The sequence below is a fragment of the Wolffia australiana genome, chromosome 15, assembly GCF_029677425.1.
Source record: "Wolffia australiana isolate 7733 chromosome 15, ASM2967742v1".
Classification (NCBI taxonomy): Eukaryota; Viridiplantae; Streptophyta; class Magnoliopsida; order Alismatales; family Araceae; genus Wolffia; species Wolffia australiana.
Window position 1 is genome coordinate 7,881,434 of NC_135849.1, and position 21,563 is coordinate 7,902,996.

Genomic DNA, 21,563 nt, shown 5'->3' on the forward strand with positions numbered 1-21,563 from the left:
TCATCCCATCCAGTCCATCGTCCACGTCTGGGAAAATCCAGAACTATAAGTTTACATTACAATGTCAATTCACAATTACTCACGAACAAAGAAACGTAGACAACGAAGACTCGTTCTGAGGTGTTACGAGGGGCAAAGTAAATTCACAAATACTCCAACAGAGAATGAAGACACATTCTGATGTGCTACATCAAAACTTTAGGAGCAAAGTCAATGAAGATAAATCAACGACGACGGCGAGAGACGACTTTAAAAGTTGACGAACAAATCAAAGATAAACGAGGCACGGCTTCAGGAGCAAATGAGACGGACACAAAAGACGACTTTAGGGGCATCAAAGAAAATATGAAGCAGATTTCTCTGCACCTAGAGCGTTTAAATAATTTATTCTAGAACTTTAGAAAAGAATCTTATATAATTGAACTGTGATAAAAGAAATCCCTGCAAAAGACTAATGGGCCAGGAAAGGTCTTGGGCTCTGGCCCAATAACGAAAACCGTATCCAGCCCCGTTAAAGGAGATATCTGACCGTTGTACCGCCACGTGGGCGCTTGATCGTATTTATAGCAACTGAATTTATTCGGTAACCGATTTTCCAAAGTTTATTTAATTTAATTATCGGGTGGGGTCCGATCTGTTTCTTCCCTGCTCAAATGTCAACTTCCGAGGGCGAGAATCGATCGCCAAGGCCTTGAATCTCCCTCGAAGTTCTTGAATTCTTCCAATTTCCGGTATTTTCCATGGCTGTGATCTTGAAGAAAGTTTGGGAATCCATGGTGACTCGATCTTCTTCGGGATCTAGTGCCGGTTTGTTGGCTCCGGCGGTCGATTCGCACGCTTCGATGGGGTTGTTTGGCCAGCTACCGTCGGATGTTCTTCTTCAGATCTTCAGATGCGTCGGACCTAGGGATACTGCTAGGGCGTGTGCCGTGTGCCGAGCTTGGAAGCAGATTGCATCAGACAACATGCTCTGGGCGTTCTTCCTTCAGCACGGGAAGGATCCTTGGGATATAGTTATCTTTTCCGAGACGTACTTGAGACCGGGGCGGCCTTACAAGTTAGTGAAACTGTAGATTTATACATATTTAAAATTAGCTGAATGGAGGGTGGATAAGTCACTTATACAGGGTAATTAGCCGAGTTTGATATCGGGAATTCACTGTCGAAAAATCGTTTAGATTAATGGTTTTTGATCGAGGGAGGTTTTATTAACTTGGTCTATTCAAAGTCGGCAGTTTGAACAGATTTTGGATTCTCTTTGTCAATTCAGTTCAACTACGCGGCGTGTATTCAACCATGAAAATGCAACCGTACACGTTTAGTGGGATTTTGAGCAAATGCTTATTGTGTACGTTTCATGCCTCAAAGTGTTCTGTTCTTGATTTTATGAATGTGTCATATAGTTGCGATCAGTTATACGAAAGTCTGGATGAATAAAATTACGATGTTTTTGAATAATGAGAGGAAGATCTCCCGAGATCACTAATCCTCCCGATATAATTATTATATATGATCAATAAGTACGCACGTGACCCGAAAGATCTCCGCACCCTCTCTTCTTGGCCCTCTAAAGCAAAAGAAGGCAAGACGTGAATAAGAATATCTCACACAGGTTTTACAATTTCCTTCCAAATAGTAACGCGTGTTTTATTAACTTCTTCGCCAATTGCCTGTGAGATCTCGATAGCCTTTTCTAATTCATCCCATTGAAAAGTTACTCATCAATATCTTAGGCCATCGATGTTATTCCTTTAATGATGTATGTTATGGAATTCAAAACAAGATGTGCCTGCCGTGTTGTTTTTTAATAGGTCTTGAAAGTTATCCAAAATGCCTCACTGATCACTGTATCGGCAAATAAGCTTGAAAGTTGTACTGAGGAACCACTTCTGAGAATATTGCATTTGCCTTTTTATGAATGCCGGGTATCTGATTCTCCAAATCCATCACATACAGGAAATATGTGGCATGCGTCAAACCTTTTTCCCAGTTGTCATTTTTGGATGTGTATGGCCTACGTGAAACTGCTCCAGGATCCGTCATCATTGATGGTAGCTATGATTCTCAATCTTTGTGATTATATTACAGTTAACTGGCTTGTAAGGAGATATTTAATTTCGTTTGTCTTCACTAGTTATTGCTTATCTAGGTAGAACGTTTCCTATTTTTTTATTTTTTTTTCTTTACTCCTTATATTCTTTATCCGTTTTGGACTTCTCATAGAGTCCATTTGCAAATTTAACCCATAAATTAGTTGTTGAATAATGAAAGAAGACATTCTACTTCACGCTCATGTTGAAGTTTATTGTAGGATTATGATAAGATTCTCGGTTTCAACCCTGCTAAAAACCAGAACCTCCAAGGAAAATTCTTCTTGAAAACATTGAGTCTTACAAGATTCCCTTGGATCAATGAAGAAAAGTAGCTGAATGCGAGAATAGATGTCCAGAGATAAGATGGAGGAAGAGAAAACTGAAATTGAACCAACCAAGAGCAAGCCTGAATCTGTCCTTACTCATCCAGCCAGAGAGACTTCAACTTCCAAGAATCGATACTTCCTTTTCTTGTATTCGGCCTTTATTTATAACCCTCTTTTCCCTCTCGTTTATTCAAACTTCCGCACATGCCTCTATAGGGTCGGAAGTGGGACGTTTCTTCTCTTGTTCTTTCTTTGATATGTCTTCATGAAGCTTTTATCAGATTATAAGTTGTCGCAAAATGAAAAGATATCTGAGCCTCGAGGGTGTTCCCTTGAACCCTATCCCCCAGTCACTATCTTTTTGTGCTCATTCCCTCATAAGTTGAGACCCTGTCAGGAAATCATAATATTTGTGGCTCTGATGTAATATTGGCTATCAGATCTGTGAGAGCTATGGTCTCCTCCCTCCTCTTGTTATCAGGTGTGAGACGTCAATGTAGGCTGTGAACCGATGGAAAGGGTGCAAATGTTGGCTTGAGGGGTCGGGAGGTGGGGTAGATTCCTTATTGCATCGGTCTTCCTTGCCTGTATCAGATCGCTAATTAATAGCTGTCGAGTTTTGATATCCACCTCTTATTGTCCTGCTGAACTTTGTTTTTTTATGGCCCTATCCTTGGTCTGGGCCATACAAAAGTGGGTGGGCCATGACTCAGGCTGGATCCAGTAGCCTTCTAAAGAGACCATCATTTTGGGACTACACTTGGCAAAAGACATTTTGAAGTTCTTAAGCCTCTCAAGTACACATCGCCCTGTTATGTAGATTACCGTTTCAACTTGTTTCAAGAGTAATTGAGGCTTCAATGGCCAGTGTGGATCACAGCTACGTTCCCTGGCACAAAGTATTTTTATTTCTATAACGCCTGGATAATGACCTTTAATTTCTATTCAGTTTCGATTTAAGTTCCTGAGGCAGCTCTCTTTTTGGGTGAAGTATTCCAGTGATGGGTCCTCTGTCAATGTATAGTAAGTATGTCTTCCCTGGTGTATTGGTATTAATTACCTATCGGCGGGTGAAATCCAGTAAATCCAAAATTTTCATGGATGCATGAAATTTATTGAGCTTTTGAAATACCGATGTCCGCTTCTCAATGAGAATAATCAAACGTCCTAGCAGTCCAAATGGAGAGGAAAATGGGGACGAAAAGTGAGAGGGGTGAAAGACAATGATGTTTGAAAATTCTTGGGACCCACAAGCTGATGAAGGTGTCACCATTGATGAGTGATACGAACCTAGCCGGTTCGTACAGGGGAGAAGACGGTGGAGGAAGAGTGAGGGCGCCGGGGTGGACGTCGGCGTGCTGGGGTGGACTACGCCAGGGAGGGATCGGCGGAGTGGACGTCGCCGGAGAGCTCGACGGAGTGGACGTCGCCGAGGGAGAAGAGAGAATACTTGAACCCAACCAGTTAACAATTCATCTCCTGCCCTCCCACAAGGAGAGCTACATACTTAAAGGAAACGTAAATGGAATGTTAAGACGGGAATGCCCCTAGTGGGCCTACTAGATCGTATCAATGAGGAACGTTGCGGTGTGATATGACTGGCTGGAGATGAGAGGGGCGACTACATCACAGTGATGGGAAAGGGTAGAGTGAGGTACTGAAACATAAGATGTTCCTTCTTGCCCCTCCTCCTGTGTCTCTGTGGAACTTATGTCTTGGGCCCTCTGCCACTCAGCTTGCTTTTGATATCCCTTGGGTTGTATCTGATAGGGCGCTCCCAAGAATTTATCAGAGAAAGAAGAGAGGAAGGAACATCACACGTGAAATCCAGTAATTGACATGTGTGGATTTGAATAAGAAGAACATCACACCATGATGAACCCTCCCAACCACGTCACAATAGAACCGGCGATGGAACAAAGGACCACGGAGGCCCCTCCCAATTGTTCTGCAGCAGAGCCGGTAGGCAATCAAACAATCACGGAGGACCTTCCAATTTGTGACTGCACTGAGCCTGGTGGAGAACAAACAGCGATGGAGGACCCAGTGATAAACCACAGGGCTAAAGAGATAGCACTGAAGGTCGGACTAAAGCTGGCACAGGGCAGCAAAAGGGGTGAAGATCGTTCTCCATGAAGTGTGTCTCATTGAACGTTCGTGGACTCAGCGATGAAAATAGGCGCGGAGTAGTGGGAAGGTATCTGAGAGAATGGGGAGCCACCGCGACATGCCTACAGGAAACCATGCTTGAAAAGTGTGAGTCAAGAGAATGGAATACACTGCGGAGGGGCTTTCTTGAAGGTTTTTTGGTGGTCAACGCCATAGGGAGGTCAGGGGGTGTAGTGGTGGCATGGAACGGGCAAATCTTTTCAAAAATAGACACGTGGACTGGTCAGTTTGCTGCGGCAGTCAAATTAAAACGCATGAATGACAATTTTGAAATGGTCGTTGCTTCAGTCTACGGTCCTACCAGTGCCTCACGGAGAAACGACCTATGGAGAGAGTTGGCCGATCTAGTGTGCACCTTCCAAGGGTGCCCTCTACTAATAGGAGGTGACTTCAATCTGACATTGGAAGCACAGGACCGTCCGAACGGAGCAGGAGGAAGAGACGTCGATTCAGAGGCTTTTTGGGCTTTCATTTCGGAGTCATTACTCCACGAAATGGGTCCTATCGACTGCTCATACACATGGCGAAGCACAATGGGCCATAACAGGATGTCGAGATTAGACCGATTCTTATGCTCAGTGGAGCTGGCAGAACGTTTCCCACTAGCAGAAGTAAGATCTCTCCCAAGGCCATTATCAGATCACACTCCCATTGTATGGGCCGGAAACGAAGCAAATAGAAAACCCACCTATTTCAAGCTCGACAAGTCGTGGCTACAAGAGGCTGGCTTCAAAGACGAGAAAATGAGAAAGTGGTCAGCACAGACCCAACTCAGATCCGAAATGGAAACACTTGCAGCAAGAATTCAGGGGCTGAGGCACCACCTGGTGGAGGCTCGTAAGCGCATCTACGAGAACAGAAGGCAATCCAAAAAAGAAGCCCTTCATAGGATCAAAGTTTTGGATGACCTGGAGGATACTCGATTTCTGGAAGAAGCTGAAGCCCTTGAGCGGAGAAAATGGAGAGGCGTGGTCTCCGAAGAAGACAAGAAGCTGGAGATGGACTGGAGACAAAGGTCTAGACAACTGTGGTTAAAGGCAGGGGATGCAAACACGAGATTCTTCCACCTAGCTGCTAATGGGAGAAGAAGGATAAACCACATTCAAAAGCTGAAAGTGAGAGGCCAGGAACACATCGGTCCAGAACTAGTGGGTTGTGCCGTTGCCGAACATTTCCGCTCGTTCTACAAAAAAGGACGGCGTAATCGGTGGGTGTGGTGTGGTAAGGGTGCACGAATGTTTAACCCGGCTCAAAAGGTTGATTTGATTCGCCCTTTCTCAGAGGAGGAGGTCAAGGAGGCAATTTAAGGACTTAATGGCGAAGGGGCGCCAGGCCCAGATGGTTTGCCAGTATCTTTTACCAAGAGTTTTGGGATTTGATGAGACCGAATGTGATGGCCACGCTTGAAGAATTTCGCCAAGAGACGGGCAGTATGGAGAGAATCAACCAAGCATACCTCTTTCTCCTTCCAAAGATACAAGGCGCATATAAAATCAAGGATTTCAGACCAATCTCGCTATCCAACTTCATCTACCTAATTATCGCCAAGGTCTCGGTGAATAGGCTGAGAGTAGTGATTGGAGAGCTTGTCGGGCCCTCCCTATTAGCATTCATACTGGGCCGCTTACTAGTGGATAGCGCAGTCGCAGCGGGAGATAGTAGCTTCATGGAAAAGGCACGGGACCAAGGGGTTCATGTGGAAAGTGGACTTCGCCAAAGCATACGACACACTAGATTGGCGCTTTCTTTGGGCATCAATGAAGAGAAGGGGCTTCCCGAAGGAATGGATCACATGGGTAAAGAGATGCATAACTTCACACTCTTTCTCGGTGTTGGTGAATGGGAGTCCAGAAGGAGGGCATGTACAACCACAAAGAGGTGTAAGGCAAGGTTGCCCGCTTGCCCCCTTACTTTTCGTCCTAGCGGCAGACGCACTCGCAACTTGCACCAACCTAGCAAGCTCCCACGGTCTCTTAAAAGGATATCAGACAGCAAGCCAACCCGAGTGTATTCCACTACTGCACTACGCAGATGACACCATTTTCTTTATAGAAGGCTCGGTGGAGGTGGCGAAAAATTTGTCCACCTTACTAGATCTATTTGCAGACTTCTCTGGCCTACAGATCAACCGGGCTAAATCAGCTTTTGTGGGTAGCGGCCTCTCTCAAGAGGAGGCGTCACGATGCGCAGAGGCACTTGGTACACCACTTGGAAGCCTACCCATGAGATACTTGGGCCTGCCACTGACCGCAGGAAGGATGACTAAGGTAGATTGGCAGCTGGTGGTAGAGAAGGTCGAGAGACGACTAGAAGGTAGGCAAGCCAGGGTGCTGTCTAGGGAAGGTCGACTAGTGCTAGTGAGGTCGGTCCTGTCATCAATTCCCATCTTCCACCTCTTGGTGTTCAAGATGCTAGTAGGAATCGGTCAGAGGCTCGAAGGCCTGATGCGTTGTTTCCTGTGGAAAGGAGCGGGGCCTAACGAGGGATGAGGCCTGGCGCTGGTGGCATGAGATATCTTCTGCAGACCTACCAAACATGGAGGCCTGGGTGTTCTCCACCCAACACGCAAGAACACAGCACTACTATCAAAGTGGGTGACACGGCTTTTGCACCCTCGAGAAGAACTAGCCATCCAAATTTTGGGTGACAGCTATGGTCGGTGTTTAAACTGGGAGGAGAAAGCAGCCCCAGGCAGGGGAATGTCGCCTTTCTATCTGGGCCTTAGACAGATTTTCCCCCAAGTTAAAGACTTTTTCACTGCCCGACTTGGCGATGGCTCCCTGTTTTGCTTCTGGAGAGACCCATGGTCTTCGGACATCCCTTTGAAGGAAGCATTTCCTCGGCTCTATGCGCTTGCCAGATGCCCCGATGCCACAGTGGCAGAATGTTGGGACAACATATGGAATCCAACGGTAGACGATGCTCTCTCAGATCAAAGGGTGGCAGACTTTTTAGGCATGCAACAAGATTTGTCTCAGTGCCGGCCAAGACATGGTGACCAAGACGGATGGAATTGGACAGACACTCCCTTCTCTGTTCGGAAGGCCTACAAGAAGCTATGCCAAGAAATGGAGGATCAATCAACAATCCAGGCATGTCGGGCCATCTGGCGCCTCAAGATTCCTTTAAAGGTTAAGATCTTTGGTCAGCTCTTACTACGCAAGAGGCTAGTGACACACGCCTTCTGTTGGAGGATGTATCCTAATACCTCTGCGACGTGCACTCTATGCACGAATGGGGACGAAGACTGCAACCATCTATTCTTTGCGTGCCCAGTCGCCCGTTCGATCTGGGCTACCCAAGTGCACTTGGCGCCAAATGTGACGTCAGAAGAGGTTTTTTGGGAGTTCATAAGGCAAGGGGGTCCTAGGAGGCGAGAAGTGGGTGGTCGAGCGTTGACAGTGCTCTGGGCAATATGGCTACACCGAAATGAGGTCTAGCCCACGAGGTCGAAGGCCTTATGGCATGCTGGTTCGCTAGAGGGGTAATTAGTTAAGAGAGGGGTTGTCCAGATGGGGAGGAGAGATTTAACTCTCTCCACATGTTACTCCGGGTGGTTACCGCTTTGTCGGGTGACCACCTTAAATCACTTGTCAAAAAAAAAAAAAGAAGAATGTATGGGAAGGCGCCCGAGAAGAAGAATATATGATAAAGAAACATGCCCGAGAAGCAGGCATCATTTTTTTTCTAGAAGAGGAAGATTCACTGGAGCGACGGGCCAGCAGTGGAGATCCTCCAAGTCAGACGGGAGCAGAGTCTATTCAGTGTCTCTCTCCAATACTTGCATATGACTCTCTTCTTCTACTCTCATCATACAATCTCATCTTCCATTTCCTATTGGGAGAACAACTGTAGACGGAGTTCTGTTTGATTTGACACTATAATTGGGATATCCTCTTGGATTACTCACAATATGAGGAATTTAGACAGAGCTCTTGTGAGGAACCGTATCAGTTTCGGATCGATCCCTCCCAATTAGAGATGCTTGTCTTCAAGCTGAAAATGGGGAACTGTTGAAGCATATTGACGGCATGCTCCCATGTCGCCTTGAAAGACTGAAGGGTATTCCACCCAGTAAGCACCTGAACTTCATAGGGGGAGAGACAGAAAGCCTGAAGATGGCGGCTGGTTTGGGGCACCATTAAATACCGTCCATTTGCATCAATGGAAGGGTTGGCTCTGAGCTTGAGTCTTGAGTGGAAGAAGGGGCTCCAGTTCTTTGGCTTGTTGTTTGCAAAGCAACAGAGATGAGTTTTGAGACCTCTGTTGCCCACTTTGGTCTGACCTTATATTTCTGGGTTGTATGGTGTGCTTTGTTTCAGATTGTTTCTGATGTAGGACATTGTCCTACTGCCGACCTATGAATAGGTCATTACGTGCCTTACAGGTAGGTAAGGCCCATCTTATGTATGATTAAGAACTCTCCCACTCTCTTTTGGGAAAATAGGTTAAATAGAATGTTGTAAGAGGAAGGACGGGCGTTTTGTTGTTGAATCATCTTTTCCTCCCCTGATCTTGAGATTCCCTCCTCTGACCTACCGTTTCTTGACTCTTGGTTATATTTTGTTGGCCTCTCCTGGCCAATGAGCGATCATCAGGTGTTCTTCCATTGAGTTGTGTTTGGCTATTCTCCTCGACCTACAACTTCCCCCTGGGGCCCTCTAAGCCCCTTCCATATCCAACCATCCTGGTTTCGGGTTCTCTTGCCCCTCTCAAATCCTCGTGTAAGCCTTCGATCTGAAAAAGGGTTGTTGACCCATATCCAACCATCCTGTTCATTGCACCTTGGGCTTAATTGTGCTAGGGAATATTGCAAGTTCAGGAATTCTGCTGCTCTCTAGTCCGACAGGGCAAAGGTTGGGTTCCAGGCTCCATCCCAAAGATCCGAAACTGTGGCATTAGGGCTCTGTCTAAGCTCATATAATCAAGGGAATGCTTCATGTAACATGCCTTGTGGCGACCATGAATCCAACCAATATTCAAATACCAAGCCATCACCTTACTTGACGTGGAAGAAATCCCCTACCAGGGGTAAGCTCTGTCAGACACGGAGCTTTTTTTCTCTCCCCTCGGGCACAGCTGTATCAAAGAGCGTGAGATCTTCTTGTTTCTTTCTATTCTTGAGCTTCTTCTTATGGAGGTTCTTCCTCCTAACCCTAGGATTAGGGTTCACAGGTGATTCACAATCTTGAATATTGAATGATGAAAGATGGGGATGGCTGAAAGTACCTATCGCAATATTACCAGGCATCCCCCCTTGACAATACCTTGGCTTGCCACCCCTCTAGTAGCTGCTCAACCTTCTCTGTAACCGGTTGCCAATCTGTTTTTGTCATCCTCCACCTCTTCAATGGCAGGCCCAAATACCTCATCAGCAACCTCCCAATTGGTATTCTGATACATTATTTTCTAAAACGCATCGTCCTCATGCCAATAAGAGGGTCTGATAGGGAATCACCTGCAGGATCTCACACGTGGGAACCCAGCTACCAAGGGCCAATAATTATCCAGCGGCAGGAGAAAAGCAGGAAGCTTTTTCTTTTTTTTCAAGCATTGGTTCGTGGATGGCGGTTACAGCTGAAGGCTGGGAGCAGGAGAGGCCTTTGACCAGGGAAGGGAGAAGGATCATCTGGTCTTTCTCAATGTTTTCATTTCCAACTTCGCTTCTTTTCTCCTGACTTTTGCTTCGACACTGAAGTTTCTGTTGAGTCATCTACTTGGATATTGGCCCTACATTCATAGATTTCAGATCTTGGTGAAATTCGGAAGTAAAGATACCTGACAGTATCATGCTCTCATTGCCTCTGCTCATTGACTCTCCTCTTCTTTGGATAACCCATTGCCCATAAAAGCTGATTTGGCCAGGTATCAGCTCATCAAAGGAAAGGTCCTTCAAAAATCAAGCACGAGCAAAAATGGGAGGGCCGATTGCCCCCTCCGGCCATTTTACGAAGTCATCGTGGTTCCCTCTCTCAGGATCTCTCTCTCTCTCCATCTTCTGTTCCCTCTCTAATGTCATCCCTCCAAGCAGCAGACATGCATTTGCTTGCAAGATGACCCTGGAACATTCCTACAATGTTCCACCCTGGGGATGCTCCCTCTCTTTTCTCTGGCATGTGATGTTCCATTATGTGGACCTCTCTTTCTTGACTTTCCTGTTCATCTCTCTTTCTTGTGCAAGATATTGGAGACATTGAGGTTTCACTACAGTATTTTCAAATGATTACATCTTTTTCATGATACATGTCTTGGAATGTATCAGAAGCTTATGGCTGGTTCATTCCTCCAATGGAAAAACAAAAAATATTTTTATAGTGGAGTACAAGAAGGAAATAGAAATAAATGGAAATTTCTCTGGGACTCAAAAAAATGAAGTATAAAAGGGGCGAACACCAGATGAATCAGTGAACCCCCCCAAGGACCTTACAGTCCCTTCACCATCAATCCAATCATATTCAAATCTTCCCCTCTCCGTCAGTCGCGCGCGGGAGCCATGTGGCCTTTAAACTCGCCACTTTGTGTAAGGCTCCATATGTAGAAGCCATTCTTCCCCTGAACAGCACCTCATTTCAATGCAGCCAGATGGCACACAACACTACCAATGCTTGACCACCTTCTTCATTTCCTCTGCCTCTACAATTTTGGACTGAGTCCGAGAAAGTCTCTTCAGATGTCACATTCAACCTTTATAATGCCTGGTTGGCCCAAATCGTGCGAGCAAATGAGCACTCAATGAAGAGATGATTGTAGAATTCTTCCCCATTGGAGCAAAGCAGACATTGTGATGATGTGTCCAGATATAGCCTTTTGTGGAAGACTCTTGTCATTAGTCTTCTTCGTGCTAGCAGCCAACCAAAGATCCTCACTTTAAGCGGGACTCTTTGTCGCCATATGAATATGAATGCTCGGATTAGTGGCCTATCTTCCTCTTGCCCCTCCCAGATCCTCGCGTTGGCCTTCTGGACGGAGAAAGGGCCATTTGTCCATACCCAACCATCTTTCTCTCCGTCGTTCGGTCTTAATTGTTTTTAGGGATTGTTGCATGTCCATGAGTTTAGTCACTCGTTGGTCAGATAAGGCACCCTTTATGATCTGTGTCCAGGCTCCATCCCAACAGTCCCAAACATGGGTATTTTGATTCTGGGCGAGCGCGTACAAACGAGGGAACATCTCACTCAAGATGCCCACCATGCATCCCTCCAATATTTATTTATTTTTTGAATAACTGCATCCCTCCAATACTGAAACATCCCCCTGTCGCCTAACTTAACAATAAAATATCAACCTTACTGTAAGGTTGATACGTTCTCGTACCGAATTGTAGTAATCTCGAAGTTGGAATGAATGACTTACAAGTAGGGAAGTCGTTCTACTCGGTATTTCAAGCGGATGCCCCTCCGATCTCCCGTCGTCGTCCATCTGGCGCACGCAAACCTTCTCGGAAGCTTGACCGCATACAGCCCTTCCTCACAGATCACATAAGCCTCAAGATTATCCAACCGAAGATGCCCCTTTCTCCTCCGTTTTCTTTATTTATAGTACTCTTTATTCCTTTCCTAAACTACCAGTCAAGAACTGGTAGTTATTCTGTCAGGTCAGCAGTACCTGGACCCGTGCTCTTCTCTATGACGTTTGACCATTTCTTCTGTCCTTGACGTTTTCTTCTTTCATAAACCTTCATAGGAATCGTATCAAAGGTGTTTCTGCTGCAACTTCTATGATTAAATTTCCTAGTTTGGTAGTTCATTGGGTGTGTTTCTTCGGTGAAGGTGGTTCAGGATATTGTAAGTATGGCTGGAGCAAATATTCTGCACCATCTGGGCGTTGTGCCACATTTCTGGTAAATAATGTTTGTCCCATAAAATTTTGGAGATTTTAACACGTACCAATTTGATTAATTCGATGAAATATCTTATTTTTATAGTACATGAACTCTTATGTGAATTTTTCCTTTTATATTGTTCGCCTGTGGTTAGGAATTTGGCAATATTGAGTCTCCGCTTTATCCAAGACTTGTACACTTCTTCACAACAATTTTTGCTAGGTATATTTCCAACAGCCATTTTTTCTTTCTAGAAATCTTGATACCTTACAAGCAAATATTGGTAGTTCTTTAGTTGTTTTCCATTAAAATGGGTAAATATTATCGTGTCTTCAGATCCAATACAATGTAACAAACTATACATAAAAAGTTGGAAGAATTATTTTTTTTGAAAAAAGTTGGAAGAATAAAATGCCAGAACTAACCGTTTAGGAGGTATTGGATCTCTTGTGTCTTAAATCACTCTTCCCTTATTGTCTCTCCCACTTTCTACTCTCGAAATGCTGTTCATCCTTATTCTCAGCAAGTTCCACATGGTATTAGAGCTTTGGTGTATCAGAAGAAAATCAAGGAAGGTCATCCTGAATTGAGACCTTGGATATTCTTCTTTCATCAGAATTTCTGTATTAATTGAGTTATTGTTTTCATCCTCAAGAAGTCAATTAAATTCCAGTTTATATCTGAAAGTTAGAGAAACCAGGAAACACAAGTAAAATGTTATCAATTAGCTCAAGGGAGAAAACTTACAATAGGGTTTTGGTTGAAGAGGGAGAGGATGGGTGATAAAAGCTGAAACCTAAACATGTTTTTACTTAGGAAAATATGTACTGTAATGTGTTTGAAGTTTTCTCCCCATTCTCTGCGTGATCACGAACAAATGAGGCTCCCTCTCCTGATTCTGCCTTCCAGTAGGAAGTTGATACAGTAATTCCTAGAAAATGAATCAATCAAGAAACGGAACCCACCTGTACTGGCTTGGCGGAGATTCAACACCGAGCTGGAGCAAGCTGTATTGCAATCCTGGCAACTTTGCCTCTGATGAAGATCTGAGATCTGGAGTTCAGTCACCCTTCTCATAGCCTGGTCGAATGCAACCCCGAGCCTAAAGGGAGAGACTTCCAACAGATTCTTGATCCTCCCCCTATTCAAAAGGGCCCCCCTCTCCTTATATCCTTCTCCTCCCACCCTGATTCTCTAATGGGCTATTATTTCCTTCCCCCACTAAATGGGACTGATTTAGCCCTTTTATTACTAGGTCTTCATGTGCCAATCCTCATGACGCTCTTCTATACTCTTTTATGCAGTAGACTTTGGGTCAGCCCTTGGAACACTCCCACTGTGCCCCATGTTGACCATCGTCTCCTTAGTCTCTCATCTAACTGTTCCTTCCTTGGCCTTCTCTTGTTTGAGATGTATAAGACCTTATCAGAAGTCCCCAAAACCTCATGAGCTGTCCCTGAGGCTTCATTGGCGGTTTCTCTTTCTCCCCCAAGTTTAGTACAAAACACCAAGTGAAATCTCTGTTCACGCGTCAATCCTTCGTTGGGTGCTTTCTATAGCACCCTAATAACGAAATGTATGGCAGTTTTATTCATAAGGCGTCATGTGCTTCTGCACTCGATTCATCAAATCCGTCATTATTCTTTCAGATGTACTTAACCCTCTGTATCATAAAAAAAGAGTTTGATTGGGATACTGGAGAGATAGGAAGACTTTGGTTTGTTGATTAATATCTGATAGATGAGAGATGTAGAATATCAATGTCCTAGGATTAGGATGAAAAATTGATCTAAAGAAGCAAAGGAAGTCTGGTAACAATTATTAGACCAATTGACTCCTCGGGCTGGTACATAATCCAATACATTAAATAAGGAGAGATTGAGAGAAAGGAAGGAGAGAAACAGTTCCTTCAACACTCCCCCTCAAGTTGGAGTGCAGATATTCTTCAAGCTCACTTTGTTACTTTTTAGGAGAGATGTTATGAAGAATTACCCAATCTCCATCATCTCTTTGATAGCATGATGATCTGCTTCAATTTGCTTTGTGCAATCATGTTGAACTGGATCATGGATCAAGGCTTATTTCTGACTTATCATCTCACAGGAGTTCCACCAGTCTCAAACAAGAGAGCTTCAGCTTAGCCAACAGATTTTTAATCCAGGAGGCCTCAATAGACCATAGAAAAGAGCCCAAAATTCTGTTTCTATGCTTGAGCAACCAATAATGCTTTGCATTTTGATATGCCATAATACAAGTTTACTTCCAATGAAGGTGCAGTTTCTCAATGTAGAATGATATTTCACATTTATAGGCAGACTGATGTCCATGCTCCCATCACACCTGGTTTACAGGTATGTTGGACGAGGTGTGTTGGACGAGGCTTCTTCTTCTTTACAGGTATGTGCGTGGAATGTCCATATCAAACACCCAGGCAGGAGATACAGATGAATCTCCTCAGTGAGATCACATGGAGAAATTCATTTTTGACATCCATTTTCAGCTATCAGCATTGCACAAGGACCATTTTCAGCTATCAATATGCACTTTATATTCCTTATTTTCTTTTATTCCCTTTTTTTCATATCTCTCTCTCTATATGTACCCTCTTGACGGGAACCCAACTCAGACGGTTATTTTCTTCTTTTCACATTCTTGTTTTTCTATCCTCGGAGCTCTCTCTTTTCTCTCTCTCCCTCCGCGGATCTTCTCTCCTTCTACATGGTATTAGAGCCTACCATTCACCAAGATCTGAATGCTGCCGATGACTTTGCTGATCAAGCTCTGTTGATTCAAAGCTTCAATTTCTCAGTGTCTATCCTTCGACGTCGATCTCTCCGGCATCGATCTCTTGGCATCATTTCTTTTTCATAGATCCCTCGTTCTGCCGCGATCTGCCGGGATCCGTCGTGATCTGCCGGAATTCTTCTGTCGATTCAAAGTCGGCATCGATTCTCGTTCTGCCGTGATCTGTCGAGATCTGCCGCGATTTGCCGTGATCTGCCGGAATTCTTCTATTGATTCAACATCATCTACTACTTTCTTGATCGACCTATTTGACGTCACTGCTCACAGTTCTTTACAGTTTGGGATTACTACCGTCAGTGACTCCAGTCTTGTGTTCGTTTGACATCATCGACTGTTGCAACCTTGATTTACCCAAATCAGAGTATCTCATCGTGATTCATCACTCCCGCCAGACCTCCGACACCTTATGGCGCCCAACAACTCTACTACTTCTGCTGCCGCTTTGCCACCCGGGCTGTCTTCTCACTCATCCGAGCTGAGCTCTTGGCACTATTCTTTGCCCCGTATACCATCTGATTTTAGATTCATCGGGTTGAATCTTCTTCAATAGCGTCAGTACGTTCGAATCACCTTGAAAGGGAAACTTATGAAGCATCTTTTGGACGAGCCGCCACTTCCCACCCCGCACTATGATCAGTGGCTTGATGTTGAGGGTGTGGTCCATCGGTGGCTTCTTGACAGTATCAGTCGATCGTGTGCTTCTGAATTCTTATCTCTCGATTCTGCCTAAATATTTATGAACTTGTGATGCTGCTCAAGAATCTCACTCGAAGCGAAACAACCTGGCCATTATTTATGAACTTGTGACTTGCTCGCTACTCCTTCACATGAATATGCCTAAATATTTCTGGGATGAAGCTTCTCTAACTGCTGTCCACCTCATTAATCGTCTTCCCTCCCGCGTTCTTTCCCATCTTTCCCCTATCGATGCTATACTTCGGGCCTATCCCACCATCTCCTTGAAAACCAATCTTATTCCGCGTATTTTTGGGTGCACCTGCTATGTCGCTAGCCCTTCTACTCATCGCATCCTTGTGAGTAAAGATGTCAGCTTTGACAAGTCCACTCCATTCTACCTCCCTGGCTCGTCATCCTCTCCTTCCCCTTCTCCTTCATGTGATGAGTCCCTCAATTTCCTTGTTCCACTTCCACCTCCTCCCTTGTCTGTTATACCTGCCCCCCCTCCATTGACTCTCCCCAACTCCGCCCCTCCAAAAAAATTTGATGGGACCACGTACCATCGCCGTCTGCGTCGTCCATTGAATGTCTCTGCCCCGTCACCTGCACCAATAACTGAAGCCACAACATCTCCTCTCCCTTGCGATGCCCTTTCCTCGGCCTCACCACCCTCTCCACTCCCTGCTGCCCCGGAGCCCTCTCCAGCTTGTGATGATCTTCCCATTGCCCATCGAAAAGCCCGTCGGTCATGTACCTCTACTCCCCTTTATCCTTTAGCCAATTATGTTTCATTCCATCGCCTCTCCCCATCCTACCGTGCCCTTCTTACCTGTCTTGATTCTATTACCATTCCGAAGACGGTGGATGTAGCTTAGCTTCCCCTGAGTGGCGTCATGCAATGAAAGAGGAATTGGTTGCCTTGGAAAAAAACCAGACTTGGGATCTGGTTGCATTGTCTTCGGGCAAGCACTTGGTTGGTTGTCGGTGGGTCTATACCGTCAAGTACCAGTCTGATGGTTCTCTCGAATGTTATAAAGCTCGTCTTGTGGCTAAAAGCTGTACACAGCAGTTTGGTATTGATTATCTGGAGACATGCCCTCGCGGCTAAGATGAATACTGTTCTTTATCTTATTGCCCTCGCGGCTCATCATAATTGGTCTCTTCAGCAGTTCGACGTCAAGAATGCCTTTCTTCATGGTGATCTCCATGAAGAAGTTTATATGGCCTTGCCTCCGGGCTATACGACTCCTCCTCCGGTGCCTCCCTTGGTGTGTCGTCTCAAGAAGGCTCTCTATGGCTTGAAGCAGTCTCCTCGAGCTTGGTTTGGTCTGTTTACGCACTCGATGAAACTATTTGGATATTCTCAGTGCAACGGTGACTATACACTTTTCTATCATCATTCCTCGTCCGGGGGCGTCACACCACTCCTTGTCTACGTGGATGACATTATCATTATGGGGAATGACTCGCATGCGGCAGGTCAGTTAGCGGCTCACCTTGCAAGTGAATTTGATATCAAACATCTTGGTCTCCTCCGATACTTCCTTGGTATTGAGGTGGCATATTCTGCGACTGACATCTTCCTTTGTCAAAGAAAATATATTACGATCTTCTTCAAGAGCTTGGAAAGGAGGACTCACAACCTCTTACCACGCCCATTGAAGTAAATCACCGGCTATCTCTCGCAGAGCATGAGGTCGTTGATCAAGGAAGGTACCAAAGATTGGTTGATAAGTTGATATATCTCACTCACACTCGCCCTGACATTGCTTATCACGTGGGTGTGTTAAGTCAATTTATGCATTCTCCAAAGGCATGTCATATGCATGCTGCCAACCGTGTACTTCGCTATCTCAAAGGTACCGTTGGTCTTGGTATTCAATTCAAGGGAAAAGGTGTTCTCCAATTGGACATCTATTCAGATGCTGATTATGCTGGTTCTCATGTTGATCGTTGCTCCACGATGGGTTACTGTACCTTGGTGGCAATATTATTATATGGCGCAGTAAGAAGCAATCTGTCGTCTCTCGATCCAATGCTGAAGCAGAGTTTCGTGCCCTGGCACAAGGTCTATGCGAAGCATTATGGCTCACCAGTCTTCTTGCAGAGCTGAAGCTATCGTGTCATCAACCTACTCAAATTTTCTGTGATAATAAGTCAGCTATCAGCATCGCTCATGGTCCAGTGCAAGACGACTGCACTAAACATGTTGAAGTTGATCGGCATTTCGTAAAAGAGAAACTGGAGTCTGGACGTTTTTGCCTTTCATACGTTCCATTCGCCCATCAACGCGCTGATATCTTCACCAAAGGATTGTCGGCCCCACGCTTTCATGAATTGTGCGGCAAACTGGGAATGGATAACATCCACTCACCAGTTTGAGGGAGACTATTGAATATGTACTTTATATTCCTTATTTTCTTTTATTCCCTTTTTTTCTTATCTCTCTCTATATATGTACCCTCTTGAAGGGAACCCAACTCAGATGGTTATTTTCTTCTTTTCACATTCTTGTTTTTCTATCCTCGGAGCTCTCTCTCTGTCTCTCCGCGGATCTTCTCTCCTTCTACAAGAACTTCTAAGATCTCTTGCCTCAGACAGTGGGAGCCTCTTCATTGGGGCCTTTCAGGAAGAACTATGCTGCTGTGCAGAGAACAGAACATAAAATGAGATCTTCATAGCACCCTCAAACTGAAAAGCAGACAGAAATCACAAACAGAGGGTGTGAATGCTTTCTTAGATGATGCACATCAGAAATCCCAAAAAGGTGGAGAAAATGTTTACTTAATACAGACTAAAATTTTGACATCTCTTCTCATTCCCCAGACAAAATCACTCCATCTGAAGCTAATTGTGGTAGAGAACCTCCATCCGTTGGAGTATTGATCTCACCTGCACTTATTAAATCACAGATCCAGTTGTCCATAAAGGGATCAACTCCTGACACACATAAAATCTCGTCTGAATAAGTCTCAGAATTACATGAAGGATCATGCTGATAAGTGCCAATCTCAGGCTCATTTTCAAGTTATGGATAAATTTTATTGCATGAAATCTTTCTCCAAGAGATCGAATGAGAAATTTTGTCCTTAATATTTTGTCCCTTATACCATCTCGCAAAAAATCAGACTAGTGGCTTACAAAATTTGACTTGCCTAATCAATCCTCTCACCTGTTTTCCATTTTTAAATCTAAGTTGGCAGTTGGGGGGAATCATAAAGCTCATCTTCTTCCCTCTATCCAAACTGGAAATGGGACGTGTTAGTGAGAAGCATATGGCAACAATATTTGAGAAAAAGAAGCAGAAGTCAAGACTATATTAGGGGGGGAGATCCAAGCGATGAGCATCGACAGGATTTACCTGACTCTGTTCTTGTGGTGTTGTTGGCTGGTGCAGGAGATCCTCTCACTCCAGAGCGAGCAGCAGAGGCGGCCACATTCCCACCTACCTATCTCATCCATTATTCACAATTCTCTTCTGGACCTTACAGTGAATTGTCCTCTCTAACTCATCCATAACTATTTCTTCCTTAGACAATCTGCGAAGCAGTTCCGATTTTGTTGGAGTTTCTTTTATTTGCATTGGAACTATTGCTACACAAACCTAGTATCTACCATGTGTTTTTTCAGACATTTGAAGGAAAGAAATACTGAATGATGAACCAAGGTTTTCCTAAAAAGGAAATTGTGCATCCAGTATCTCATTTTAGTCGTACATGTTTCATAAAACATGACTTTGTTATTTTATACACAGGATGCAAGTAAAACGTTCCTCACAGCCAGCCGTTATTTCCCTACCGATCTGCCATTCAGATGGTTTGCTACTTTTCATTCTACTATTTTCCTTAACAAATTTTTTCAACCATATACTCTTCGCTCTTATAAAATGCATTATTTTTCCTGATAGCAATGCAGTGCTTGACGCTCTATTTTTTATTTAATTTTATATAAGGAGACGAATTTTTTGGTAAAGATACCAATGATGTATATGATTTCTGAATTCTGGAGATTTGTTATATGATCCTCATCATATCTAGGCTCATTTTTATTGTTTTACCATTGAGGATATTCTGATAATTTGTGTTTCATGGCTTTTCTTGGGAGGACAGCAAAGAAGACTGAAGTTTTTCCCATTCCCAGTCCATTCTATCTCCCTCTCCCCATCACAATGATCTTACCACCATTTTCTCTCTTTTGCCAGCTTCCTTGAGAATAAATTAGTTTCTTATCAATATACAGCATTAGCTGTGAAACCTGAGTGATATTTCTTTTGATTTTATGTTATAACATGGTGTGGATTTTTCTTCCAAAAAAGAGGTGGTTTATGGACTGGACTTCAATGATTGCACCTGATATCATGATTGATCCTTCTCTGGGATAATCACTGTAGATGACCATTGCTCCCCAATTTACCATATCAAAGTGGAGCCTAGGAAGCCCCACTTAAGAGTAAACATGAAGCATTTTAGAATGGATTCAAGAACTACAATGAGTGAAGATATGATCAATAATGAGGTTTGGGAATACTCTCATGCCGTACCTTAGGGTTTGACCCTGTTTTTTTCATCTTGTCTTCCTGCTTGACTTTATTCAACTCGTTGGTTTCATTACAGCAAGTATTGGTAGACGCTTTTCTTGAACCCTCTAAATAGCAGTCCAGCTGTATTGGGGTGGGGGGGTGTGTGGGGGCCACAGGTTCACCCCGTGGTCCAGCAGTGTGGCATTTCTTTAAGTATTTGCATGAGGTTTTCTCCTGATATGATTCCAGGCCTAGTCTAGCAAAGACGCCAGCCAAATGCAGCCCAGGCGAAAGCAACACCACACCGCGTTACTTAAGAGTGAAGTTCATTCAGGAAAGGCAGGCAATCAGATTGTGATTTTCTCCTTCTCCTCTCCTTAACCTCGCTTCCTTGGTCGTGATTTTCCCTCTCTTCTTTCTCTGAAGAGGTTCTTTCCTGCAGAGATGACTTTCCCAAGTATCTTACGGATGGCGATGATCTTGCCGTCAACGCGCTAGCCTTAACTCTACTTTTCTCTGAACGCAGACTGTTCCCTCCCTCTCCCTCTTGCTGCTCTTGGTCAGACCTTTGGCAAATTTATCAAGCGCAAGAAAACGTTGATTAACAGAAGGATTAAATAGTTGATAGAGACCCCCTTTGGGTTCTTATCATCTCCTCACGTACACTTTTTTTAAAGAGGCATTAAGCAGGGTGTCTCATTGATCATTCAGCAGAGCGCGCCCTATCAGATTTGGTATGGCAACAGCACCGTCACTAATTCAAAAAGAAAACAGCACCGTTACACACGGGGATGTCCAAGTGGCAGTGGTTCCAGTTGATCTCCAAGGGTACATGGCTGTCGTCACCCTTCTACTGGTTTTCGACCTCAGCACCGACGTTATCCTGGGGTATGCCTGGTTGCGCACGCTCAAGTGGACCCAAGCGCATTGGGACCTGTTCCTTTTGAAATTTCAGGTCGATGGAGTATGGGACACCTTGGAGGGCGACCCCACCAAGTGCCGCTCTCTCAAGGCACGCCATCAGCCTAACAGAGTGCCCGACACGCTGAACGCCATGTATATGTCTCCTTCCAACTCCCCGCTGACATCATCCACTGCGGCAGATGCACATGGCCTCTAGGAGCAATGCTTCCCTCTGGTTTTCCACCACC

The 21,563-nt window shown here is 44.6% G+C and overlaps 1 protein-coding gene across 3 annotated transcripts in view; it reads left to right on the forward strand.

Moving 5' to 3' along the window:
* The first annotated feature begins 626 nt into the window (after positions 1-626).
* Positions 627-21,563, forward strand: part of ARP8 (actin-related protein 8) — a 51,186-nt gene continuing 30,249 nt past the window's right edge. For 2 of the 3 annotated variants that reach the window (XR_013583893.1, XR_013583892.1), the window contains exons 1-5: positions 627-1,057; positions 1,957-2,051; positions 12,358-12,428; positions 12,565-12,632; positions 19,648-19,709. Coding sequence is in view for 1 of the 3 variants with exons in the window: in XM_078587268.1 (XP_078443394.1) it covers positions 741-1,057; positions 1,957-2,051; positions 12,358-12,428; positions 12,565-12,632; positions 19,648-19,709 (613 nt within the window). In the remaining 2 variants the exon portion in view is untranslated. The remainder of the gene's footprint in view (positions 1,058-1,956; positions 2,052-12,357; positions 12,429-12,564; positions 12,633-19,647; positions 19,710-21,563) is intronic. The other variant, XM_078587268.1, reaches the window with a different exon arrangement.